The following is a 26,143-nucleotide window of genomic DNA, read 5'->3' as shown; positions in this document are numbered from 1 at the left end:
AAATAAATGTATTTAGAAATAAGAATTGGGGTTTAAGAGATTCGAGAAAATGTTGGAAATGAGCAGTGCAAGAATTTTTGTTTTTAACTTCTACACAAGGCTGTTTAAAAGAAAACATTTAGTGGCTGAGCTAGATGGCTGCTGCTGCTGCTAAGTCACTTCAGTCGTGTCCGACTCTGTGCGACCCCATAGATGGCAGCCCACCAGGCTCCTCTGTCCATGGGGTTTTCCAGGCAAGAGTACTGGAGTGGTTTGCCATTTCCTTCTCCAATGCATGAAAGTGAAAAGTGAAAGTGAAGTTGCTCAGTCGTGTCCAACTCTTAGTGACCCCATGGACTACAGCCCACCAGGCTCCTCCGTCCATGGGGTTTTCCAGGCAAGAGTACTGGAGTGGGGTGCCATTGCCTTCTCCGGAGCTAGATGGGAGAGATGGAAAATATAAGATGTTCTAGGAGTGGAGAGGAGACAAGAACCTAGGGGTGGATGGTTTCTGTGTCAGATACTAGGAACCTTTGTCCTTCTTCCTAGTGAATGCAGGATGAGTCAAAACGTTAGAACTCATCAAGTGGAAGTTGTGTTTACTCTGAGAGTTCCGTGGGTTGCAGTGTCGTGATAGAATTGAGTAGTCCTGTAGCACGTCCGGGTGCCTACCTAGTAGATTTAGAACTGGTTACCATGGCATTGCTCAGTCATTTAGGGGTCGGAAACCCTTCTGGGATTTGTGAATCTGACGAGGTTACTGACAGTAGACAGACTTCTCCCATCTCTAAGTTGTGATCACCCCCATAAAGCTTTGAGTTGGCATCCATATATGTCTAGGTCAAAACCGCCTAGGTTGTGTTGTTAAATTGTTCTCATCTATGTACCAAGATTGATGCTTGACTTTTTTAGAGTTATAGTTTTTTTTTTTTCCTTCTGGTTTTAGAGTCAGGTTTACATACAATAAAAATTTTTTACATATGATAAAAATTTACCATTTTTAACATATAAGGGCTGTAGTTTCTAATTCCTAGATATTTTACACACGGGATAGTTGACAACCAATAGCATTTATCATTACTTAGGAATAAGATGAGTAAATCTTATAAGCAATTTTGTTTTGAATATACTAAACTTTGTATGATATATGCAGTGAAAAACTTGGACATTTCCTCAATTTTAGTTAAAAATTTACTTGTATTTATTTCTGTATGTATATTCACACATAAATACATACCTGTTTGTGTGTGTACATATATCAGTGTATATATACACACATCACTTTGCCATTGGGCCTTTTGGAGACATGAGTTTCATGAGCATTGTTGCAGGTTTAGTCAGCATTGTTTATAAGTCATGAGCATTTAACTTTCATAGTGATTTCTCTTAATAGTAAAAGTTAATGTAGTGTAAGCTAAATGATGTGACGACTACTGTATTTAGTGAAAAAATTGCCTTTAGGGAAAATTAAGGATGTTTATTTAAATTATCGTACTAAATTAGCACTTACCCCCTATTTTCTACACGCCTCTTCCACCATCTCTAGCCGCCTCAGTACCCCTGCCCCTCAAGATGCCCAAGTTGTCTTGAAGTGAAGTGAAGTCTGTCAGTCGTGTCCGGCTCTTTGCGGCCCCATGGACTGTAGCCTACCAGGCTCCGCAGTCCATGGGATTTTCCAGGCAAGAATACTGGAATGGGCTGCCATTTCCTTCTCCAGGGGATCCTCCCAACCCAGGGATCGAACCCGGGTCTTCTGCATTGCGGACAGACGCTGTACCATCTGAGCCACCAGGGAAGCCTTAAAGCTCTACTATTAGAGTGACTTTCATTTAAAAGCCAAATTTTAAATGGCAGATGTCGTCCCTGCTGTTTTAATTATTTAAATTGGAATGAGTTAAATATTTTTTAAGAATTCTGTTAAGTGACACAGAAAACCATTTATTGGTATTATTAAAAATTTTTTTAGTTTAAAATATAAGTAGATTTCTGTTTAAAGTGTTTTTTTTTTTTTTTAAGGCATTACGTGTTGTATATTACCTATTTCATGGCATTATGGAAGGTTTCCTGTTCTTTGGCCCTTATTAAAAATTATGTCTCATCCAACATTACATGCATAGCAAACTTATCTCTAGAACAGGTAAACACTGTTATCAGAATACTGTTCCTATTAAATTATACTAGTATTTCCTCCTGAGAACTAGTCACTTCTTTATGAACTATTTGAATGTCTTTTTTAGGTACTGGGGATAGTACAACAAACAAAAAACATTCCCATTCACACTGAGCATGCTTTCTGGTGACTGAGACAGACAAATTAAATTTTAGGTAGTCAGTTAAGTGTTTTGAGTTCAAAACAAAAAACCAAACAAATGAAGCTTTATGATTTAAACAGTAGCTGTAATTTGAGACAAAGATCATGGTGCTTCTAGACCTCACCCACGGGAAATTCACCATGTCAAAGCTTACCTGTGAAGATACTAACAGTTCCATTCACAAATAGGGGTGAACCTTATTTAAAATGGAAAAACAATTAAAAGTTCATCTCCAGACAAACATTGCTGTAGATTTCAATCTGCACTCAGCAGACAAAATAAAAGCCTGAAATGTACCATGTAAGATAAACATTCCTTTAGAAGAAATTGCTTGAAGTTTAGTAGGAAATTGCCATTAAAACTTATTCAGTGTGTTTCTTGATGGTTTACTGTGTCCTGGGGGAGGGGGGCGGCCAGAAAACATTTCCAAGGGCTGTCCTTCAAATTTTGCAATAAAATTGATGAGTAAGTGCTTTACTATAAACTAATAGAAGCTTTGTTTGTTTTACTTTTCAAGAAAAACTTGTTAACAGTTCTTAGGAGCAAAAGATAGTTGAATTTGGCTTATACTGATGAGGTATGCCTGCAGTTTATAGTATGATAAAATTTAGTGACTGGTTTCACAGCCTTTTGTTACGTTATCATGCATGTGTAATAATGCAGCTACAGGAAAGACAGTGTCCAGTTGTACTTTTTCCCAACCCATTCTAGGCTTAGAAGACTCTTAGTATAGATGTACTTCTTTTTATATTTTCTACTGTTCAGGAATTGATAAACCACTCAGATTAGTCTTTAGTTCAAGATTCCAAGCAGGATATCTTTCTTCATTTTGCTAGCCTGCCTTGAGAGTGGTCTGTTCTGATACATCCTTTAAGCTGTAAAAGGAAGTTCTTTAAAAAGGAAAATCTTAAGAAATAAGCCTTGACTTGGGCCCTTCTCCTCTGCAAGGAGAAAGCGTGACTGTGTGGTGGTGGTGTGTGTCTGAGGAACACACGCGTCCTTGTCCTCGGCCTCAGGACGGGCGGCTGTGGCTCTGCACACTGGCTTTCTGGGCCTGTTGTTGTTGTTCAGTTGCCGAGCCGTGTCCGACTCTGCAACCCCTTGAACCCCAGCACACCAGGCTTCCTTGTCCTTCTGTCTCCTGGAGTTAGCTCAGGCTCATGTGCATTGACTTGGTGATGCTATCCAACCATCTCATCCTCTGTCGTCCCCTTCTCCTTTTGCCTTCAATCTTCCCCAGCATCAAGGTCTTTTCCAGTGAGTTGGCTCTTCACATCAGGTGGCCAAAATATCGAAGCTTCAGCTTCACCATCAGTCCTTTCAATGAATGTTCAGGGTTGATTTCCATTAGGATTGACTAGTTGGATCTCCTTGCAGTCTAAGGGACTCTCAAGAGTCTCCTCCAGCAACCAGAATTCAAAAGCATCAAGTTTTCAATGCTCAGCCTCCTTTACGGTCAACTCTCACATCCGTACATCTTGGTTAGATCAGCTTGAAGTCAAGGACCTCCAGAGAGGCAGGAGTGAAAACCCACCAGATGCTCTCTCTGGGGCCCTTCTCGCACTTCTGTATTCCCAAACCCCAGTTAATTTTGGGGGGCTCATTTCCATCACAATTACTTAAAAACCTTCTCCTGCCCTTGCTGATAACACGGGAAACTGAAAACTTGTAATTTTGTCTCCCCCTCCTGATAGGTGCTGGATAGTTTACTAGTCCAGTATGGAGTGGTGGAGAGCTGTGAGCAAGGTACATGTCTTCTCAATTGCTTTCAAATTTGTAAAAGGAAGAAAGTAGAAAGAAAACTAACTTGTTTTCCCTCTTCTTTTTTTTCTTCCTGTAGTGAACACTGACTCGGAAACTGCTGTCGTCAACGTAACCTATTCCAATAAGGAGCAAGCCAGACAGTAAGCAGTTTGAAACTTCTAATCTCTATGTAATAACAAGGTTGAATATAGTACTTTTATTTTGGGATAGTGGGTAGCAGACAACTTTATTTTGCGAAGTTTGACCTTGCAAATCTTTTTAAGTTTGAATGTCTGTTAAGAATCTACATCGGTTAAAGTTTTATTACATTTTCAATATAATGTTAATGCCAGTAATAGTTATAATATGATGCTGAATTATATCCTGTTGGCAAAGTGTTCTGCACGTGGGTATCATTGCCAAATTACATTAATAGACCTTTTTTCCCCTTATTATTGGTATGATACATACATTCCTGCTGTTCTACACAAAGATGGTAAGTTAATCATGTGTTAAACCAACACCAGTGTTAAATGTTAAGTTTACCTGTTACTTATTTTTCTCATGATTACCAAATGTCATTTAGAAGTGTGTAGGCATGGCACTAATGTAATTTGGTGGGAAAAAAATATTCCAGTGCAACAGACAAGCAAAATTTCACAGATCAAAAAATTTCCCATAGGAAAAGATAATTCTGTTGGCTTGGGAATAATCTTAACAAGCTGATTGACCACTGGAGAGAAGAAATGAGGTTCCCGCAAATACTGCTTTTGACTGGTCTGCTCAGAACACAGATGTGGAGGGATGCGCCCGGGGTGCCGAGTTGTGCTCAGTGTTCAGGCGGAGCCAGCCTGTCCTCTCTATGGGGGAGCAAGGGCCATGCTGACTGATCCTGAACCCTAAAGGGGAAGGGCAGAACCAGCGGCACGAGTGGGAAAGAGCGGAGGGCCTCTGAGAAGGAAGATAGGGCTGGGGAAAGAGATGGAAATCTGCATAACACAAGGGGAACTTTTGTTTTTAAAAGTCAGTAATATTTACATGGTTCAGAATTTTTAAAGTCTAGATGCGTATACTGCATGTCTTCCCTCCAGTGTTGTTCCCCGACCACTTGACTTGACTTCCTCGGAGATAACCATATAGAAGACTAGTACATCTGTGTGTTCTTCCTCCTGTTTTACACAGATGATGCCATAGCATTTGAGGGTTTTAAACATATATAACATCTCTCTTATAGTTGCATAGAATTTGGTTGTATAGATGTGGAATGTCTTAGTCTCAAATTAGATTTTTAAGTCTCTTGCAGTTGTGAACAAAGATAATAGTGAATCCCTTTTGCAGTCATTTTTCAAGTGTATAAGTACAGTCATAGGTTAAATTCTTAGAAGTAAATTTGCCAAGTCAAGAAGGATGTGCCTTTTTTGTTGGATATTGATGAGTTATCCTTTCTAGATCTTAAATGAGTTTAAATTTCCCCCCAGCACTACGAGAGTGTCCCTTTCTCCTTGATTTTCCCTAACACAGGGCTTTATCAAACCTGGCCTGTCAAGTGAGTAAAAAGTAGTATCTAATCATGTTAATTTCGCATTTTCTCAGAAGCCAGACTCGAGATTCACTTTAAACGCTTTGAGACTTTTAATATATATTAAAGACATTTTTTTTTAATTGAAGTATAGTTGATTAGTAGTGTGCTAACTCTGCTTTATAGCAGAGTGACTCAGTTTTACACATATATGCTTTCTTTTTTCAGTATTCTTTTCCATTATGATTTATCTGAGGAGACTACAGGAGAACCTTGTTTGCCCATTCTAAATGTAACAGTTTGCATCTGCCAACCCCGAATTCCTGGTCCATCCCTCCCCCCACCCTTAGCAAGCACAAGGCTGATCTCCATGTCTGTAGAGACTCTTAACAGATTTTAAAATATTCAAATTTTCCTTCTCTTTGTATCTTTCATTTATTTAACATAAATGTTAGCAGTTTATGTGCTTAGTCGCTTAGTCATGTCCAACTGTTTGCTACACCAGGCTCCTCCGTCCATGGGATTTTTCAGGCAAGAATACTGGAGTGGGTAGCCATTTCCTCTTACAGGGGATCTTCCTCACTCAGGGATTGAACCTGTGTCTCTGGAGTCTCCTGCATTGGCAAGCAGATTCTTTACCACTGAGCCACCTGGGAAGCCTCAACAGTTTATATGGAGACATAGAATTGTAGTATTAGTTGTAAAATACACTGATTTCTCACAAACTTTATTCTTTAATCATGGTATGAGAGGAACGACAGGAAAATACCACATTTTATACCTAAAGTAGAGTGAGGGTAAAAGTGTGCAGTGAGAAAGACAGGTGCTCCATTCATTTACACGATTCAGTTTGTGCAAAGAGCTCTGCTAAGTACTTGACAGAGCCAGCTCTCTGGTAGATGGAAAATAAGGGATGCCATGATAAACCCAAGGATATTTGAGGGTTGTTGGAGGCCAGTCCCAATTGCCTTACTTGATGATTTATTATCTGAGGCTAGCTTGGTAAAGAGGGAAATGCTTAGTGTAACAGTTATTTAGCCATATGGGAGAATGTCTGTTGGAGAATACCTACATAGCTTTACATAGCTTTGAAGAGATTTAAAGTGAACTTGGATGGGGACAGGTTGACATTTAGCACCCCTACCCCCCTTAGAAAAATTCCGAAGCATTAGGTGGCACGGGGCAGACTGCCCATCAAGGCAGAAGACATGCCTAGCAAATGTGGAGATGTTTTAATTCCAAAAGTACTTTGTAATGATTGTTAGAGATTGTCAGGATCCTGTGGATCACATGAAGGGAGGAAAAGACTGTTAGGAGTTTGTGGTTTAGGTACCTATAGCATCTAAAAAAATGAGCTGGGCATTTCCAGGAGGGAAGGTCATCATGTCCTTTATTCTGGTAGCCAGTCCATTACCATTCATTGAGTGTCAGCTGTTGACCAAAGGTTGCCAGTGAATAAAGGCAGAGTTTCTGTCCTCAAGGGTGTGCCCCTGGTGCTGGAAGAATGTTTGGAGAGGGATTACTTGATTTAATTCTTGTCCAAGTTGAATTTTCCTTCTAAGAATCCTGGGTTTTCTCCACCTCAAGAATTTCAAAGATCAAAGAGAATTAGACAATAAGTGAGTATTCATAGGAAGTTAACAGAATGGACCAATAGTTTTGTGGACAGTGTTATGAAAGCTATTAGTTTTCTAGTAAATTTTTTTTAAAAGATAGGAAGTGCACTATCATTTTTTAAAGGAGAATTAATTGTATTTGAAAGGCATTTGATAAAGTGGAAAAAGCATGGACTCTGAAGTCAGGCAGCTCTGACTGTAACCGTAACCTCTCTGAACATCTTTTCTCAGCTACAAAATGAAGGCTGACAAGAAACAAATATATTTGTGTATATATGCCCACATATATAGACAGTGGTCTTATCAAATGGCCTGGCGCCCAGTAAATAATAATTCTGGTTCAACCCATTGGTCCTGGGCACGCACAGAGCAGCTAGTCGCGCCTTGCGCAGGGGAAGGCTGATCCATTCAGGACTTGTCTGCCGAACGCAGCGAGCCTGTTCTCTGAGCTCCACCAAGACTGTCTGCTGCCTAAGCTAAGCTGGCATGATTTCTTCCTGCCTTTCCCATGGCAGCCATCCAAAGCTTACTTCTCTAGGTGATAAGGGCTGAGTTGACATTCTCAGTTGACATCTTTAGCGTGTGTTAACATAGGCGTCTCTGTAACTGGGATGTGCTTATGCAGGTGTGAGTAGAGTGTGGAGACTAAGAGGGTTCATTTCTAGAGTCTGGTTCCATGGAATGGACTCCTTGTGACACTTTTCTAGCTGTGACTCTGCTCAAGTTAATGTTCCTTAATATAATCCTGTCTGTGAGATGCGAAGGTAGTAAGGCAATAGCTATTAAACATTTTCCCAGCATTTTTCACTGCTGTAGAGAATGCCCTGTTACTGTACAGGATGCTTCTTTTCAGATAATAACTGGAGTTATTATAACCCTCAGGAGTTAGAGACCTAGTTCAAAAGCCTCTTTTTACTCAAAGCTTTATGAGTGACACACTTCTTTTTTTTGGTAATGAATGACACTTTTAAGAGGATTCCTCAATAAGGCTATGTCTATAGGACAGAATTTAACCTGGAAACTCCTGCCATCTTGTGGCTAAGAAAAAAAATCAAAAGTTAACAGTGCTAATAGTACTAGGAAATACATATATTTGTTTTAACCACAAGCCTCAAATTACTAATGTCTTAGAATAATAAATGAGTAAAAATAACGAAAACTTATTTAAATCAGGAATATGTATTTAGTGTTTCTTGTTCCTGGAAGCAAGACAGACTTGGATCTCATAGGTAACCTATTCCTTCCATCTTCTAGGGATGCTCAGATAACAAAGACTAATTCATTGGAAGATTTGTCATGGGTGACAAAGAAATAACCCTTCAGAATTTCTACATATTTAGTTCTTTTTTTACTTTAGAGTTACTATTTATTTTCTTTTTTTTATGTATTTAGGGCTGTTTATTATCTAGGTCAGTTCAGTCCAGTCGCTCAGTCGTGTCGAGCTCTTTGTGACCCCGTGGACTGCAGCATGCCAGGACTACCTGTCCATCGCCAACTCCCAGAGTTTACTCAAACTTATGTCCATTGAGTCAGTGATACCATCCAACCATCTCATCCTCTGTCGTCCCCTTCTTCTCCTGCCATCAATCTTTCCCAGCATCAGGGTCTTTTCAAATAAGCCAGTTCTTCACATCAGGTGGCCAAAGTATAGGAGTTTCAGCTTCAGCATCAGTCCTTCCAATGAATATTCAGGACTGATTTCCTTTAGGATGGACTGGTTGGATCTCCTTGCAGTCCAAGGGACTTTCAAGAGTCTTCTCCAGCACCGCAGTTCAAAAGCATCAATTCTTCGGCGCTCAGCTTTCTTTGTAGTTCAACTCTCACATCCATGCATGACAACTGGAAAAACCATAGCCTTGACTAGACAGACGGACCTTTGTTGGCAAAGTAATGTCTCTGCTTTTTAATATGCTTTCTAGGTTGGTAATAACTTTTCTTCCAAGGAGTAAGTGTCTTTTAATTTCATGGCTGTAGTCACCATCTCAGTGATTTTGGAGCCCAAAAAACAGAGTCTGACACTGTTTCCCCATCTATTTCCCATGAAGTGATGGGACCAGATGCCATGATCTTCGTTTTCTGAATGTTGAGTTTTAAGCCAACTTTTTCACTCTCCTCTTTCACTTTCATCAACAGGCTCTTTAGTTCTTCTTCACTTTCTGCCTTAAGAGTGGTGTCATCTACATATCTGAGGTTATTGATATTTCTCCCGGCAATCTTGATTCCAGCTTGTGCTTCCTCCAGCCCAGCGTTTCTCATGATGTACTCTGCATATAAATTAAATAAGCAGGGTGACAATATACAGCCTTGATGTACTACTTTCCCTATTTGGAACCAGTCTGTTGTTCCATGTCCTGTTCTAATTTGCTTCCTGACCTATATACAGATTTCTCAAGAGGCAGGTCAGGTGGTATTCCCATCTCTTTAAGAATTTCCCAGAGTTTGTTGTGGTCCACACAGTCAAAGGCTTTGACATAGTCAATAAAGCAGAAGTAGATATTTTTCTGGAACTCTCTTGCTTTTTCGATGATCCGTCTAGTCAAGGCTATGGTTTTTCCAGTAGTCATGTATGGATGTGAAAGTTGGACTGTGAAGAAAGCTGAGCGCCAAAGAATTGATGCTTTTGAACTGTGGTGTTGGAGAAGACTCTTGAGAGTCCCTTGGACTGCAAGGAGATCCAACCAGTCCATTCTGAAGGAGATCAGCCCTGGGATTTCTTTGGAAGGAATGGTGCTAAAGCTGAAACTCCAGTACTTTGGCCACGTCATGCAAAGAGTTGACTCATTGGAAAAGACTCATGCTGGGAGGAATTGGGGGCAGGAGGAGAAGGGGACGACAGAGGATGGCATCACGGACTCGATGGACGTGAGTTTGAGTGAACTCCGGGAGTTGGTGATGGACCAGGACAGGGAGGCCTGGTGTGCTGCAATTCATGGGGTCGCAAAGAGTCGGACACAACTGAGCAACTGAACTGAACTGAAGGTTTTTCTAAAGATAAATTTGGCATTTTATTTTTAAAAATTGATATAGTTAACAATGCTGTGTTAATTTCTTCTGTACAACAAAGTGATTCAGTTATGCATACATATGTATGTGTGTATTATATATAATGCACTGAGTTATCCGCAGTGGCTCAGTGATAAAGAATCTGCGTACTATGCAGGAGCTGCAGGAGATGAGGGTTTAATCCCTGGGCCTGGAAGATCCCCTGGAGAAGGGAATGGCAACCCACTCCAGTATTCTTGCCTGGGAAATCACATGGACAGAGGAACCTGGTGGGCTACAGTCCATTGGGTCACAAAGAGTTGGACATGACTGAAGTGACTTAGCATGTATATATATGTGTGTGTAGACACACACACATTCTTTTTTGTATTTTCCATTATGGTTTATCCCAGGACATTGAATATAGTTCCCTGTGTTATATAGTAGAACCTGTGTTGTCCAGGGATTCTTATTTCTGGTGTGTATTTTTTTTGTTGTGAAATAGAAATATAGTTTATATATTGAAGCTATTATTGCAGATCTTTTTATATCAGCCTGAAGATTTGTATAAAGTACACACAGAAGTGTTAGAAACAACTTGGCTGATGGCTAAGGGGAGGATGTTGACTCTTAAACTTTGAAAATTATGTAAATGGAAGATTTATTCTAGAAAAAGGAACAATAGATCAAGTAGTAAGACAAAGAAGTTTTTTGCTTTTTTTGCCATTCACAGATAACCAGTGTGAAATTTGACATCAAGTTCAGTAGACTTTTTCTCATGCATTACAACTTATTATTTATTATTTACAATTGATTTTTATTGGAGTATAGTTGATTTATGATGTTGTGTTAGTTGCTGCTGTACAGCAAAGTTAATCAGTTATGAGTGAGTGAGTGAAAGTCTCTCAGTCATGTCTGACTCTGCGTCTGCATGGACTTCTCCAGGCCAGAATATTGGAGTGGGTAGCCGTTCCCTTCTCCAGGGAATCTTCCCAACCCAGGGATCTAACCCAGGTCTCCCGCATTGCAGGCATCTTCTTTACCAGCTGAGTCACCAGGGAAGCCCAAGAATACCGGAGTGGGTAGCCTATTCCTTCTCCAGTGGATCTTCCCAAGCCAGGAATCAAACCAGGGTCTCCTACATTGCAGGTGGATTCTTTACCAGCTGAGTTAGTAGCTGGTAGCTACCAAGGAATCAATTATGCATATACATATATCCAGTCTTTAGATTTTTTCCCATATAGGTCATCATTACAACTTTTAAAATGCCAAAGATCATTCTGTAGAATTGTGCAGGCTGTCTTTCCATTAGCTGTATTTATACTATTAGTAGTCTCTCTCTGGTATAACATCCCTACCACAGTCTGTGTAGCTAGTCCTCTGGTGGGCATCTAGGTTGTTTGCAGTGTTTTGCCATTAGAACTAGTTTGGTAATGAAGTCTTTCATTGTTTCCTTAAGATGCCTCCCTGCAGTGGTATTACCAGGCTTTTGGTAATTATTGCTGAATTGTATGTCTCAACCTCTTACTCTTGGTACAAGGAGAAAATGGCATGATGTGACTTTTCAATGATGGCTAAGCCTCATTTTGTTAGGACCTACATGATACCCAGCAGTGAGATCTAGGAAGAAGGAAACAATTTTAGACATGGAATTTATCAAGTCGAAAGACCATAAATCTGGTCGTTTATAGTTTTTCAGGTGAGGAGGCTAATGCCAAATCACAAAACGACTTTTCCAAGGTTCCTTGGCTACTTACTGTTTAAGCTGGTTTAGAATTCTAGTCTCTCATTCACTACTCAGCTCTGTATGTGTGTACCATTGGATACATTTAACTTCTACGAGACTGTTCTTCTTACTCTCTAATCCTTGAGATAAACTACTTATTCGTTCTTCCAAGGCCCTTTCAGTCCTACCCTGTGATCTACCCCAATAAACTTAGCAATGCGATTAAGTGCTACCAGCCAGCAGAACTGCTCATGGGTGGGAATTTCCTGGTGGTCCAGTGGTTGGGACTCTGCGCTTCCAATGCAAGAGGCATAGCTTTGAACCCAGGGCAGCCAAAACGAAGCAAAACAAAAACTACTACTCACCATCTTCTGATTGACTGACAATCACAGCAAAGCAATCAAGTAATGATGGGAAACAGCATTCTGAGTAATACACATGTGGGATAAACATCCTTGAGTTCTGCTGAACTGAATGCATATGTTTTGAATAATTAGATGACAGTTTTTTGATCAGGTATCTTGCATGTACAGTAAGGTTGGTGAAAATACTAGAATGTTTTCCCCTGAACTCAGCAGACCACTAGATAACATAGCACGGAGAGGTTACAGCGGTAGACTTAAAATTCATCAGTGTATAGTCTTCAGTCATGAGACAGTCGTTGCTGGCAGTTTATGCACTCCTGTACCTTCAGCTGTGCCCAGGTGTGGAGTGCCATGTGGTGAGGGGTCAGGAGCCCTGGCAGCTAGCAGTGGGGTATACACAGGGCAGGCTGTTTGCTCTCTGACGGGAACAACCTGAGTTTGGAGTCTCTGGGGCCCAGACAGCACTGGGTCCTGGAGCACTGTGCCGCCTGGCCTCCCGATGGAAAGCATCTTTTCTTTTCCCCTCAAAGAAATCTTAAAGCAGAACAGTGAAGTTGGGAAGTTATAGTTATAGTTTATTCCAAGTTGAGAGTTGTTTCTCGGAACACACGTGACTGTATTTGGATACACAGAAGCATCTGGTGACTTACATGTTTATCTCTATTTATTTCCATGGAGAAGGACATCTGTCTGTCTGTCTGTATATGTCTCTTAATCAGGAAAGAAGCTAATTAACTTTTTAGTAACATGGACTGTAGCCTGCCAAGCTCCTGTGTCCATGGAATTCTCCAGGCAAGAATACTGGAGAGGGTTGCCATTTCCTTCTCCAGGGGATCTTCCTGACCCAGGGATGGAACCCACATCTCCTGCATTGCAGGCTGCTTCTTGACTTTCTGAGCCACCAGGGAAGGGCTCCCCTGCCCCCAACTTCTTTTTTTAAAGTAACATTACTGACTTAATTGCACAGTCACTCACTGTCTTCTGAAGTGCTCAGTTTTAGAGTGGGGAAGGATGTTACTGTGAACTGTTGCCTTTTATGTCCCAGGTCGAGTTGAGCCCTTCATTGCATGCAGCTCTCCTCTTGTCTCTGAAAGAACCTTCAGGGATAGGTTTCTCTTGGGCTTTGAAAAGCTTTATCTCATTTGTTGAAACATCTGTAATTCCAAACTTTCTGTAGTAAACGTACATCATCGATGTTAATAAAATTTCTAGCTGTTGTCTTCCTTTAGAAATAGCCAAAATACTTTAGGGCCTTTAATCCACATATTCTTTAGGAAAAAGGGAGAGGGAAGAAGGCAGGAAAAATGTGTTAACTGAGGGTTCTTGTATCAGGGCATTGGTAAAACAAGTTTTTCTGTGTGTCTGCTATCACCTGTGAAGCTTATGAAAAGAATGCCATCTTTAGCTATTTTAAAAAAAAAAAATTGAAGTATAGTTGATTTACAGTGTCTTGTTAATTTATGCTATACAGCAAAGTGATTCAGTTACACACACATACATACACAGGAAAAGAATGTCACCTGATACAGAACTCAATGGAAATATCCCAAGATATATTGTATTTGGAAAAACAACAGATCACAAGACTATGTATATCATGATCCCAGCTACACTTTTTTAAGAAGGTACTGAACACTTAGACACCTATGTGAACAGATGGAAAGAACTGGTCCGTTTGCAGAAGTTAATCACAGTTAACAGTTACTCTGGGAAGGGTCTTGGAGGTAATGGTGACAGAAATTTCTTGATACTTTGCTAGTCTGTATGACTGGGATCTTTTAAAGAGTTAATTCGTGTGCACGGAACTGTAGGACAGTGATGAACAGGCCACTGACGTGCGAAAAGGGTGGAGTTCTGAGTCCTGAGGACATTGGTGTGTCTTGTCTGATTTTCTACATCTGCCATGCAATTTCATGGTTTTGTTACCCTTTTTGGTGCTGGGCCTATTCTCTTTCCTTTTGAAATGGAAAAATCTCCAGATAAAGAAAGCAGTATGTGAACCACAAATGATCATTCTGAGCAACTAGACAGAGCATTTTATGCCTGTTTTTCTCTCCTTGCCTGGGTTGAACTCAGGGTCCACTGGAATACCATCTGAGCAAAGATTCTGAGTAACCCTGGAGAAAGCATGAGGCCTTTTTTTTTTTTAATTTTGTTGTGCACTGGGAGTGTGTATTATTAGGGTGATGTCTATATGGCAGTATCTTCTGTCAACTTTTATTGAGTTCTTCACATTTAAAATATGTAGGTAAGCTAGAACACACCAATTTATCTTATAAACTTAGGAATCTTACACACTTATCTCATAAATGATAAGTTAAAGATGCCAGACATCAGTATTTACATAGAAATGTAAACAGGCAGACTCCTTCTATGGTGTGAGGAGCCGAGGGAAGGGGGCAGTCACTGGAAGGAGGTCCTAGCGGGGCTTCTGGGACACTGGGGTGTCCTAACTCTGAATCTGGAGATGCATGCTCACTGTGAGAAAACTCATTGAAATGTTTGCTTAAGATTGGGTACTTTCCCATAGTTCAGTTCACTCGCTCAGTCGTGTCCAACTCTTTGCGACCCCATGGACTACAGCACACCAAGCCTCCCTGTCCATCGCCAACTCCTGAAGCCTGCTCAAACTCATGCCCATCGAGTCGGTGATGCCATCCAACCATCTCATCCTCTGCTGTCCCCTTCTCCTCCTGCCCCCAATCTTTCCCATCATCAGGATCTTTTCAAATGAGTCAGTTTTTTGCATCAGGTGGCCAAAGTGTTGGAGTTTCAGCTTCAGCATCAGTCTTTCCAATGAATATTCAGCATTGATTTCCTTTAGGATGGACTGGTTTGTTTGATCTCTGTGCTGTCCAATGGACTCTCAAAGAGTCTTCTCCAACACCACAATTCAAAAGCATCAATTCTTCGGCCCTCAGCCTTCTTTGTAGTCTAACTCTCACATCCATACATGACCACTGGAAAAACCATAGTTTTGACTGGATCCGCCTTTGTTGGCAGAGTAATATCTCTACTTTTTAATATGCTGTTTAGGTTGGTCATAGCTTTTCTTCCAGGGAGCAAGCAAGCATCTTTTAATTTCTGTACTTTTCCATAACAAGCCTCTAAAATGGAAAAAAAAAAAAAAAAAAGTAAAGCTCCTCTCGAAATAGATGAATGGGTACATGGATGGATGGATAGATAGGGAGAAGACAGTTTTCGTTGTTTCCTTTGGTCCACCACCACCCCTGTCTCCCTGCCTCAAATCAGATCATAAATTCCACAAGGTCATGGATTGCTTTTTTCCCTGAAGAACAGGCTCATAAGAGGTATTGAGTGATTTTATAGTGGTAAGTAACATGAGTATTAAATTCTACTTCCTCCAGTGAGTGGCTCAGAGATTTTCATCCTTTGATTCTGAAAGTGCTTTAAATATTTGTTTTTAAGACATTAAAGCAAGGGAGGTGTGCATTGTAACATCTTTTCTATTCTGATTTGGAAAGACTAGCCAGAAGGAGAGCCCCCTCTCCTGACCTGTGGGGGTCCTCATATGCTGTTATTGACTTCATGGTGAATAAATTAGTAAGTGTTGTTTTTTGTTTGCTTGGGTTTTTTCTGGCCACACTGTATCTTCTGGGACCTTACTTGCCCGCCATGGATTGAACCCAGATCTCAGCAGTGAGCGCACCAAGTCCTAACCACAGGACTGCCAGGGAAGTCCCCAGTTAGAGTTTGACAAAATGTTTTTTTTCCACTTGACTGGTAAATGGCTAATATGTTCCCTTGGAAACCTGTCTGTTTTCCCCATGTGTCTTTCAAAGGGAATGTGGGCAGGGAGTGTTAGGTGTGTTCTGTATTTGCTATCTGTTCAGGGGCTTTATTCATGAGCTTTACAGCCAGGAATCCTGAGTGGAAGAGGTGGTATTGCTGTTACTCAGCCGGGTTCCTGTTCCCACCCCCTGCTCCTTGTTGATTTTCAGAGCTTTAGACAAGCTGAATGGGTTCCAGCTGGAGAACTTCACGCTGAGAGTGGCCTACATCCCCGATGAGATGGCGGCCCAGCAGAGCCCCTCCCAGCAGCCCCGTGGCCGGCGTGGGTTTGGGCAGAGGGGCTCCTCGAGGCAGGGGTCTCCAGGGTCAGTGTCCAAGCAGAAGCCGTGCGACTTGCCTCTGCGCCTGCTGGTTCCCACCCAGTTCGTTGGAGCCATTATAGGAAAAGAAGGCGCCACCATTCGGAATATCACCAAACAGACCCAGTCTAAGTGAGTATTTCCTGGGGTACGGTGGGTATTTGAATCTTCATAACAGGGTATGCTGCTTGCTACTTCATGTCCTCCTGACATGGTTATGATCCCTTCTTGTATGCTACTTGGGAATCTGGAAAAACCTTGTGATTTGATATCTTTAGTGCTCATTTTATAAAAACCTGGGGCTGAACCTTAATCTCAAAGAGAACTTTAGATTTTCACACATGAATGGAAAACAAATGATACTCCTGATGGGGGAGGCCCTGACCTCTAGGTGGTTCTCTGCTCCCCCACCTCCTCCCCGACCTCCACTGGTACCTGCCTTCTGTGCTTTTAGAAGTAATTTTCTGGGTCCAACACAGAAGAGTTTTTCAGTCTTGCTTTAGTTCAATGAGGAATAATTCAGTTTATGATCTGTAGTTATCCTGTGTTTAAGCCATGTAGTCAGAATGGTTCTTTCTTGAGGATGTTGTTTGATAGTTTTAATTTGCAGATTTTGGGAATTAGAAGATTCTCCATCAAATACTGGAGCTAACTTTTTAGGAGTAGAAAGCAGGAGCTATTTGTTTTTATTTACCACTGTAGTCCCAACACTGGGCATGTTGATGGCTCTCATTTTTGTCAAATGAGTGAAATAACTGCATGTGAATTATGTTTAATTCTTTTAACGTATATCTAAGGCACTGTCTCAGCTTTGGAGCTCCAGTGATTATATGTTCGTGGTTTTGCTCTAGTAACCATCCTGTGATGCTGTATGTGACGAATTTGACCCAAAGCAACTTGATGATGAACTCTGTCCTTGCCCTTCGTTGTGTAAATTGCTACCAGGCACATCTCTGGGGCAGTTGCCACCATGTTTCCTGAAGAACTGTGGATGTACTAGAGAGAAGAGGGAGTGTGTACACGCTTCTCGAGTCATTCTATACGGAAGGGCAGGGAGATGGCCTTGGGCCAGCTACAGGGATGGCTATGGATCGTTTTGCTTTTTAATTTTAGTAAGAAAAATTATTTTGTGTGGCCCCAGGAGTTAAGCAAAGTCTTTTCCAGAAAGTACAGCTATGGTGCTGTGTTTGTTCCAAAGGCTTAAGAGGTTGTCCACGTTGATCGCAGGCCCCACGCCGGCCTTCAGGTGGCGGGCCCATTTCTGATGTAGAAGCAAAGCGAACCTTGTCTGGTGGTGGTCATGCGCTCACTCCCCCGGAGGAGTGGTGCCTGGCCCTGCCTCCCCACACTTGGGAGTGGGGCAGATGCAGAGTGCTGGCTACCTTTGTGCAAAGTCGGTGGCCTTGACTTCATCATGTTAGAGGGTGGGGACGCCACCTGAACCATAGCCCAGGCAGTTTCCATCTCAGATTTGCCTCATTTTCATACAAGAGCTTCTCTTTAATTCTCTTATCAAGAGCGTCTCTCTTGCATTGATTCCCTGTTACCTGCAGAAACTATTCGGTCGTTTCCCTTCCTCATCACATGGCAGATGAAAGTTGTTCCTTTTAAAGCTGCTCATTTCCTTGTCAGAGAAAAGAGCTTCTGTGATTTAAATGAAACTGTTGGTTTTATTTAAGCAGGAAGATGGAGGATGGAGAGGGAAGGGAAGCGATAGTTGTATTCGATGATTCGCTTGCAGCTCTGCCAACAGATTTAATTAACTCTTGCCATTGAAACTAGTCATTATCAGATGCTCTGCTTCTGGAATAGCCTCACAGGGCTGCCCTAATCTGTAAAGCAACATTCCTTACTCTCGGAGGATCAGAGTTTAGTAATCCTTAGCACAGTGAGCAGGTGCAAATAAACCGGAGGAGGGAGATGAGCACGTCAGCTGCTGGAAGAGAAGCAGTACTTAGAGTGATCGGAGATGGAAACCAGTGACTGGAGAGGGTTCCTGAGATCAGAGCTGTTACATGAGATACTCTTTTTATTGGTTATTTCTAGATATTCCTTATTTGTTTCACTTCTTCATTGCCCTTATTTTTAGCTGTAGGTTTTAATTCTGAGATAAATCTTGGGTTTTCAATTAGGCATTTGGGAAAATGAAATCCAAGCCTTGATTTTATTGGCAAAATGTAGTGGTCATTCAATAAAAGAGTTAATCTCCATCTAACCCCCAAGGTGACCACTGTTGAGCTGGGAATATGTCTTTATAAGACTTGTTCCTCGTATCTACTAACACATGTAGCTTTAAAAGGGAGTTCATATCATGGTGTGTAGTGTGTTGTTTTTTCACATAAGATCAAGGACCTTTTGCTGTGTTGGCATCTGTAATTTTACCACATTTATGAACAGCTGTGTGATACGGATATGTTCTTTAACCGTTTCCTCCTGAGTGGTATTTCCAAGATAGTTCAATTTTCCTTGTATTACAAACAGTGCAGCGGTGCACATGCTCGCACCAGTGGCTTCACCCCATGGTGATGTCCCCCAGCAGACATCCGTCAGTGTTGGGAGACAGTTTGGGTTGTCACACCTAGATGGGGGCGGGGGTGCTACTGGTGTCTACAGGGCAGAAGCCAGAGATGTTCAACATCCTGCAACGCACAGACTAGCTTCCACACCAAAGAACTAGCCTGACCCCACATGCCGATACTGCCGGAGGGTGAGAAACACCACTCTTAGCCCACGTGTGAGACTGCATCCGTAGGAGATATTACAAGAAGTAGAATTCTTGGGTCAAAAGATCATAAGCAGTCAAGCAGATTGTTCTATACTCTGCACCATGCCAGAGATGTGCGTGTCCCAGACACCCGTCCTCTTGCCAGTACTGAATTGCATCTGTGCAGGTCTGGAAGAGAACGGCACCTTGGTATAAGGACCAGTGAGACTGAAGATAATGGCGTGTTTAGCGGCCGTTTGCCTCTTTTGATAAAGAACCGCCGCCCTGTCTTTGGGTTCCACTCCTGCCCTGTTTGTTGTGGACTTTGCCCTGATCGGGAAGGCAACATGGAGAAAAAACCCGGCAAGAGGAGCCCGGGAGTGAAATCCCACCGTGACGGACGGTGGCCACGCTGCATCGGTGGAGTCAGCAGCCCCCGGCTTGTGGGGTTCCAGCTCCAGTCCTCTAGGCTTGGGTTCCAGGCTCCCTTGTGTTTTGAGTGGAAGAAAGCCTTTTGTTTGAACCCAGACTCTTGGGTGTGAGATGTTTGACCTGTGGCACTTAAAATTAAGTACGTGCAGCTTGGGCAGAATAAAGAGATGCCCCTGCATGAGCAGAGAGAGGGGAGTATTCTTGGAATTAACATTGGCCTCATCCATGATGACAGCTTATCAAGACTTGCTTTTGAGGAAAGTGAGTCACCCACTCTTTGCCCAGAAGTGCTGTGACTTTATAGGTGGTGAAGACAGAGTTTTGTGAATACACGCTTACAGCTCTTGTTTCCCTCTCCCCTTGTGCCCACCCTAAGAATTGATGTCCATCGGAAGGAGAATGCAGGTGCCGCTGAGAAGTCAATTACTATCCTCTCTACCCCTGAGGGCACCTCTGCAGCTTGTAAGTCTATTCTGGAGATTATGCATAAAGAAGCTCAAGATATAAAATTGTGAGTAAGGAGGATTAACTGGTGGGGAGGTTGATATTTATGCGGTCTTATTTTGGGGATTCTTTGACATAATTTTTGGGAATTGCCAGCAGACAAAGGGAAATGCTGTCCCGAAGAGCGACAGAGGGTTGGCACTGTTGTTTTGGTGGTTATAGAGCATAAATCTTTTAAACGCTTCGTTTTCATTCATGTTTGGCTATGTTGCGAGTGGTGTTAATTGGAAAAGTTCAGCTGTAAAAAGAAGGCAGTTGGGGTCATAGGAAGCTCACCTAAGGTCCAAGAAGCATCCCTGGGATTTACCCAAAGCAGGGACCCCAAACCCTCACTCCTATACTTGGAGCTCGTTGGAGCTCGGCCTGCGTCTGCCAGCCCACCCTGCAGGAGCAGGGAGAACGGAGCTGGGAAGTCCCCAGTCTTGTGTCGTGGGAAGCTGGATGTTGACTTAGGTGTTTCCAGTTGAAGCTCTCAGTCTCTTGTGGGAGCCTTGAGCAGAGGCGGGTTCTCTGCTGCCTGAGGCATCTAGCGCAGATGTGCTGAAAGGGAGGGTCCAGAGGAAGATACTGGTTCTGGCCTGGGGGCCTAACAACCTGACCTAATTGGAGGGACCTTTGAAGTACATTACATATATTTTAATTAGAAGGTGTTATATGTTGCTTTATTATAAGAATAAAATTCCTTTTTAGAATAGAGAAAAGTGAAGGAAAAGCCCACCACTTAGATGACCCCAATGACATGTTGACACAGTGCTATGTCCATGACTTGGAAAGTCAGAAAGGTGCAAAGTGAAAAGTGAAAGCCCCCTCTCTTACTCTTAGACTCTTCCCTCCAAAGTGTAGCCCTGTTGAGTTTCTTCTGTTTCCCTCTCTAAATCATGCATTTTATCTCCAGGGGGGTATTTAAACATTATTCTAAAACCATCCTGTTTCGTGTTGTACGTGGTATTCTGGTATCGGGGGTTTCAGAATATGAGTTTGAGTAAGGTGTTTTTAAAGAGCTAACTAGAATCCATTATTGGAAGACATTCCCTGAGATGAATAAAAGAAAACTTTTAAAAATTAACTCCTATCCAAATACTTGCCAGTGTTTTTTTGTCCCCCTCTCTTCATGCATTGCTAGAATGTGGGCTAATGGTCAGCAAGCTTTACAGCGTACCTGGCAGAATGCTTCCCCTACGGAAGGCAGGAAGTCAGTGTTCAATGAATGAATATTGTCCTTTTACCCTAGAATAGGTATACTTATTCTGATTTGATGGCCTTTTTATTTTATTTTATTTTTCTTTACAGCACAGAAGAGATTCCTTTGAAGATTTTAGCCCATAATAATTTTGTAGGACGTCTCATTGGTAAGGAAGGACGGAATCTTAAAAAAATTGAGCAGGACACTGACACTAAAATCACAATATCTCCGTAAGTGCTGCCTGGCTTTCTTTTGAATTAGAAAACTTGGAAAAATACCATTTCCGAGCCATAGGTTATGTATGAAGCGGATCACAACTCTTGGAGCTGGCCTGCCCCACCCCACTTATGCTTCAGTTCTCAAACCCCTTCTGTCCTGCCTGCTGTCTGTCACCCACGGTGAAAGCGTCCTCTGTTCCCACTACAAAGGCAGGACACGCTAATACCCGACATGCGTATTTCCTCACTGAAGTCTTGCTGGGGTTTTCTGGCATCTGCTCGGAAAGCTGGAATGTATAACCCTGCATATTATCCATCACTGTATAACAGATTATCCCAACATTGGCCACTAAAGACAAGGGTAAACATTTCTTGCTCACCTGGTTTCTGTGGAGCAGGCATTCAGGAGCACAGCATGACTGGGTAGTCCTGCTTTGGGGGTCTGTTGATGTTGCTGCCAAGCTGATGGCTGCTCTTAGAATGTGGCCTCAGCTCCTCACCTCAGCTCAGCACCTCCACAGGGCTGTGTAGGGGCACCTTCAAGTCATAGCAGCTCTCTTCCCTCACAGTGAACAACCTAAGAGACAGCAAGATAGAAGCAGCTGTGTCTTTTGTAACATAGTCTCAGAAGTCACTCTCTTGACCATTTTTCCTATGGTTGTTGACACAAGTCAGCTTCAGTCAGTGTGGGAGGTCGGTCACTGGGGAGTGGGGATCTTGGAGGCTGGTTCCCATGCGTACAGTCCATGAATGCTCTGAAATTACGTGGAAAGGCCTTTCTCTTCTGAGGGTGACTTTTATTTCCTTTAGGGCACCCTAAAAAGTTGAGGGGGAAAGAGACTGATGAACTAATGAAGAATAGTAGAGAAAGACTGGGGCAGTATGTTCATGGAGCAGGGAGTTTTTGTAGAAGTGGGGGTGGAAAGGGGAGAGTCCCGGTTGGTGGGAAAGGAAAAACTGCAGAACAGTAAAAAAGAACAAGTGATCCTACCCTGTCTTGAATTTTATGCTCAGAAAGGGGGAAGGTTTTAAGAGGAGAAAAAATACATCATAAAGGCTATTCTGGAAGCAGCTATTTTAAAAGCTGTAATAGAAAATGCTTTTCAGGGGAGAGTGGGTTGAGCCTGAAGAGGAGACATACACTTGTTTACGGGGTCTGAGACGAAGCATCTTCATTATGTAGATGTTTATATTTTAACAAGTATGGGAAGAAGTTAACGAATAACATCCCATTCATCTGGCTCATGTTTAGCTTGAGACACTTTGCTAGTAGTGAAAATGAGAGTTTTAACTCTACGAATATGAAGGGAAACTGTCCCAATATTCTGTATCCTTTCCATCCATTTCCTGAGTCTTGTTTCCATGCTAAGTGCCTCCCGTGGGTCTCCCTTCCAGGCTGTTGAATGGCTGAGACTTAGATGGCCCCAGTGTCATCTGAATGGATTTTGACGCTTCTACAGGAGCTGAAACGGCAGGGAGTTTCTGAATATTGCTGTTACGTCTTAGCTTTTTAGTTGTCTAAATGGTCATCAAGGGACTGTTTTTTAAATTCAGTCAAAATGGATTGATATGTATTATTTCCTCAAGCCTATGTCAATCTAAATTCTAAAATTAGCAACAAAAATAAGCTTAGACATATGAATTCTGGGTGCCATTTTGGAATATTTTCTTGCTTATCCCTTGCTTGGTGACCAAAAAATGCAGTTGCACGACAAGGCCAATTACACCCCAGTTGGTCAGTGCAGACTAGAAATGCACTTATTAAAGGTTATATTCATCTGGTTCTTGGGTTCCACTAAAACTGTGGGTTCCTCTGGATCATTTTCTTTACATTTCACTGTTCAGTTGTGAAAAAAGCTCACCTTAAGTGGTCAAGAAGTATAATTTGTTTAAAACATGGACTTAGTTGAATTGCATACACCCAGAGATACTTAATGAGAAGGTGGGAGGGGCAGTATTTTCTATTCTCCTGCAGCTTTACAATTCTTGTATTCACAACTTTTGGGGCTTACTCAAATTTCATGATGTCTAACCACCTACTTTTACACATTGCCAGCCTCTACAGTTGGGTTTGAATTGCCATCTGTGGTTGAACTATTATTAACTGTCTCCCTCCTATAATTTCCGGTCTTTTTCTTGCCTCTCTGTTTCAATCTGCAGATTGCAGGAGCTGACACTGTACAATCCGGAGCGCACCATTACGGTGAAAGGCAACGTGGAAACATGTGCCAAAGCTGAGGAAGAGATAATGAAGAAAATCAGGGAGTCTTACGAAAACGATATTGCTTCTATGAATGTTAGTTTTCTTATGAAGGAAATGTCTTTGTTTTGATGAACAGTTCAAAGATGTTTTCAATTGCCTTAACATTGATTTCTTTAATGGTGTCATTGTTAGATGTGGTTTCTAATTGACTTTGAGCACCAGGGTGAGTGCCCTGGGATAGTTGGGCAGACACAGACTTGGACTTCAGGCTTGGCCATCTTTTGTGATTTTAGCCAACTTTGCGCCTTAGCTTCTTTACCTGTGAGGTAAGGCTAATACCTCTCTAAAAAAGGCTAATCTCTCCCATACAGTGTGAATTTGAGGGAGATTGTAGTATTATAGGAATGTGGGCTTTAGAGTGTGTAAACTGGTTTGAATCTTAGCTCAACCATTTATTAGCTGTAGCTTTATTCTCATAGATGACATACTTGGTCTCTCAGAGCACCAGTTTCCTCATTTGTAAAATGGGGCTACTGCCTACATTGCATGCTTATTAGGATTATAATAGATACAGTGCATATATAAAAAACTACTGTTATGAAGAGAAATTTAAAACCTAGTTACTTGTAAACCTTGATAAAACAATTTCAAATGACAAAACAATCTGTGTAGCGCAGGTAAGGTAATTAAAGTGCATTGCTGCCGTGCCATAATGGATGGAATGGTATGGAAAATGTAGCATTTCAAAAGTCCATCTTGAATTTTCAAGTAAATGATTGAAAAAAGAAAAGTTCCTGTTGGGCCTGCCATCTGAAACATTACACCTGAAAGAAGGGAAAGTGTAAAAATGGTACTGCCGTTGTGAGAAGTGCCTTAACTGCTAATCATTTTACCCCCACATGACTGCCTCCCTATCTTCACATGATCACTGCTCATCCAGATGTTTCAGGGTCACCTGGGAGTAAATCCAAACCCACACAGGCCTTGTAAAAACAGGCTTGAGGATGCTCAAGTCTGAACTCTGCAGTCTCCACCTTATTTTCTCAGCCCTTGGCAAATGAAACCAAAACCAAATCCCATTTCTGGCTCCTGGATCCGTTCCAAAGATAGGTTTATCTGAAGGGACAGGAGGATGGAACCTGATTCCCAAAGGGCTTGGTTTTGTTTTAGGTCTATAGACTCAGGACCACCAAATTTTTTTCATGGAGTAAAGATCTCTTAATATCTGTTACCTGTTCTGCTTTTTAATGAACATATCTTGTTTGCTTGCTTCTTCAATTCATGCAGGATACTCAGTTTCTCTTTACTGTGTGCCCAGAGCATACAGATAACATGTATGTCTGAGCACTGAGAGCTGCTCGTAAAGGCAAGGAAGCCTGTGTTCCCTGCTTGGAGAAACCTGGTGTGCCTTCAGATCAAAGAGGAGGCAGACAGCACATGGAGTTGAAAATAGCAAGAATTACGTGCAGACATAACCTGTAACCCGAAGTATAATCACATGGAACATCTGCTTTGTTTTAAAATTTAACTCACAAAATGATTTTTTTCTTTACTTGACAAGAGGTCACAATCTGGATATTATCACATATAAATGCTCACTTGTACTTGATCTTGTAATTGTAAAATGAAGGGACCTTTTTTTTTTTTTTACCATTGCAGCTGCAAGCACATCTAATTCCTGGATTAAATCTGAACGCCTTGGGTCTGTTCCCACCCACATCTGGGATGCCACCTCCCACCTCAGGGCCCCCATCAGCTATGACTCCTCCTTACCCACAGTTTGAGGTAAGAGAGTGTGCCCTGCGTTTCCTTATGGTTGAGGGGGGTGACGTCAAGGGACATGGTCAGACTCTGTCGCCCTCAAGGGGTGTGACATTAAGTGCTAATTGGGGAAAATCTTAAGGTGAAGCCTGACCCCTGTGGGACCACTCGTCACTGTGGATCTGGCTTTCCGGTTCTTGTCACTGGGACCTTCTTCTCTTTGTAGACATACATGAGTTCTTTCTTTTGACGTTCTTGGGTGGCAGGGTTGTCAACATGTGTTTTCAGATATCAAAAGAAAAATCTGAGACTCTGGGGAGGGGGAAAGAGGTTACTTATTTTTAAATGTAAAGGAGAGGATTTTGAATAGGCTTCCTTCATCCTGAACTTCACCTGAAAGGTCAGTAAAGACTAGATACGTTTTCCATTCTTCATGCTGTACTTTATTAAGTGGTGGGCTCAAATCGTCTTGCCCACAAATCTGCTGTGTATGTGTGTTTGTGTGCAGACATTATAAACAGCTCTTACTTGTTTTGTAAACAGGTGTCATTAGGAAATAATTGTGTTAAGAAATTGTAATTTTTAAATTGCTTTTTAAGAGTAGCATTTTCCCTGAGGTTAGAAATAGGAGGCCAGTGATAGCATGAAAATAAGTGCAGCCTAGCAGACACTGTATACAAGAATTTTTTTGGAAAGGAGTTCTCAGTTCATTTGCATTATCAATAATAATTTAAGACAATCGTGAAATAAAATTAACATTCTAGGATCTTCCTTCTTGAATTCG

General features: G+C 41.8%; 1 protein-coding gene across 9 annotated transcripts in view; it reads left to right on the top strand.

The window, feature by feature from the left end:
- The window catches only part of IGF2BP3 (insulin like growth factor 2 mRNA binding protein 3), a 145,256-nt gene that overhangs the window by 102,599 nt on the left and 16,514 nt on the right, over window positions 1–26,143 (top strand). For all 9 annotated transcript variants that reach the window (XM_055590009.1, XM_055590008.1, XM_055590011.1 and 6 more), the window contains 7 exons: window positions 3,986–4,037; window positions 4,132–4,195; window positions 16,205–16,486; window positions 19,867–20,001; window positions 21,285–21,407; window positions 23,556–23,691; window positions 25,258–25,383. In XM_055590009.1, the coding sequence (XP_055445984.1) occupies window positions 3,986–4,037; window positions 4,132–4,195; window positions 16,205–16,486; window positions 19,867–20,001; window positions 21,285–21,407; window positions 23,556–23,691; window positions 25,258–25,383 (918 nt within the window). The remainder of the gene's footprint in view (window positions 1–3,985; window positions 4,038–4,131; window positions 4,196–16,204; window positions 16,487–19,866; window positions 20,002–21,284; window positions 21,408–23,555; window positions 23,692–25,257; window positions 25,384–26,143) is intronic.

This window comes from Bubalus kerabau, chromosome 8, assembly GCF_029407905.1.
Source record: "Bubalus kerabau isolate K-KA32 ecotype Philippines breed swamp buffalo chromosome 8, PCC_UOA_SB_1v2, whole genome shotgun sequence".
NCBI lineage: Eukaryota > Metazoa > Chordata > Mammalia > Artiodactyla > Bovidae > Bubalus > Bubalus kerabau.
The sequence above is the reverse complement of the archived record's forward strand: the minus strand, read 5'-3'. Positions and strand labels throughout refer to the sequence as shown.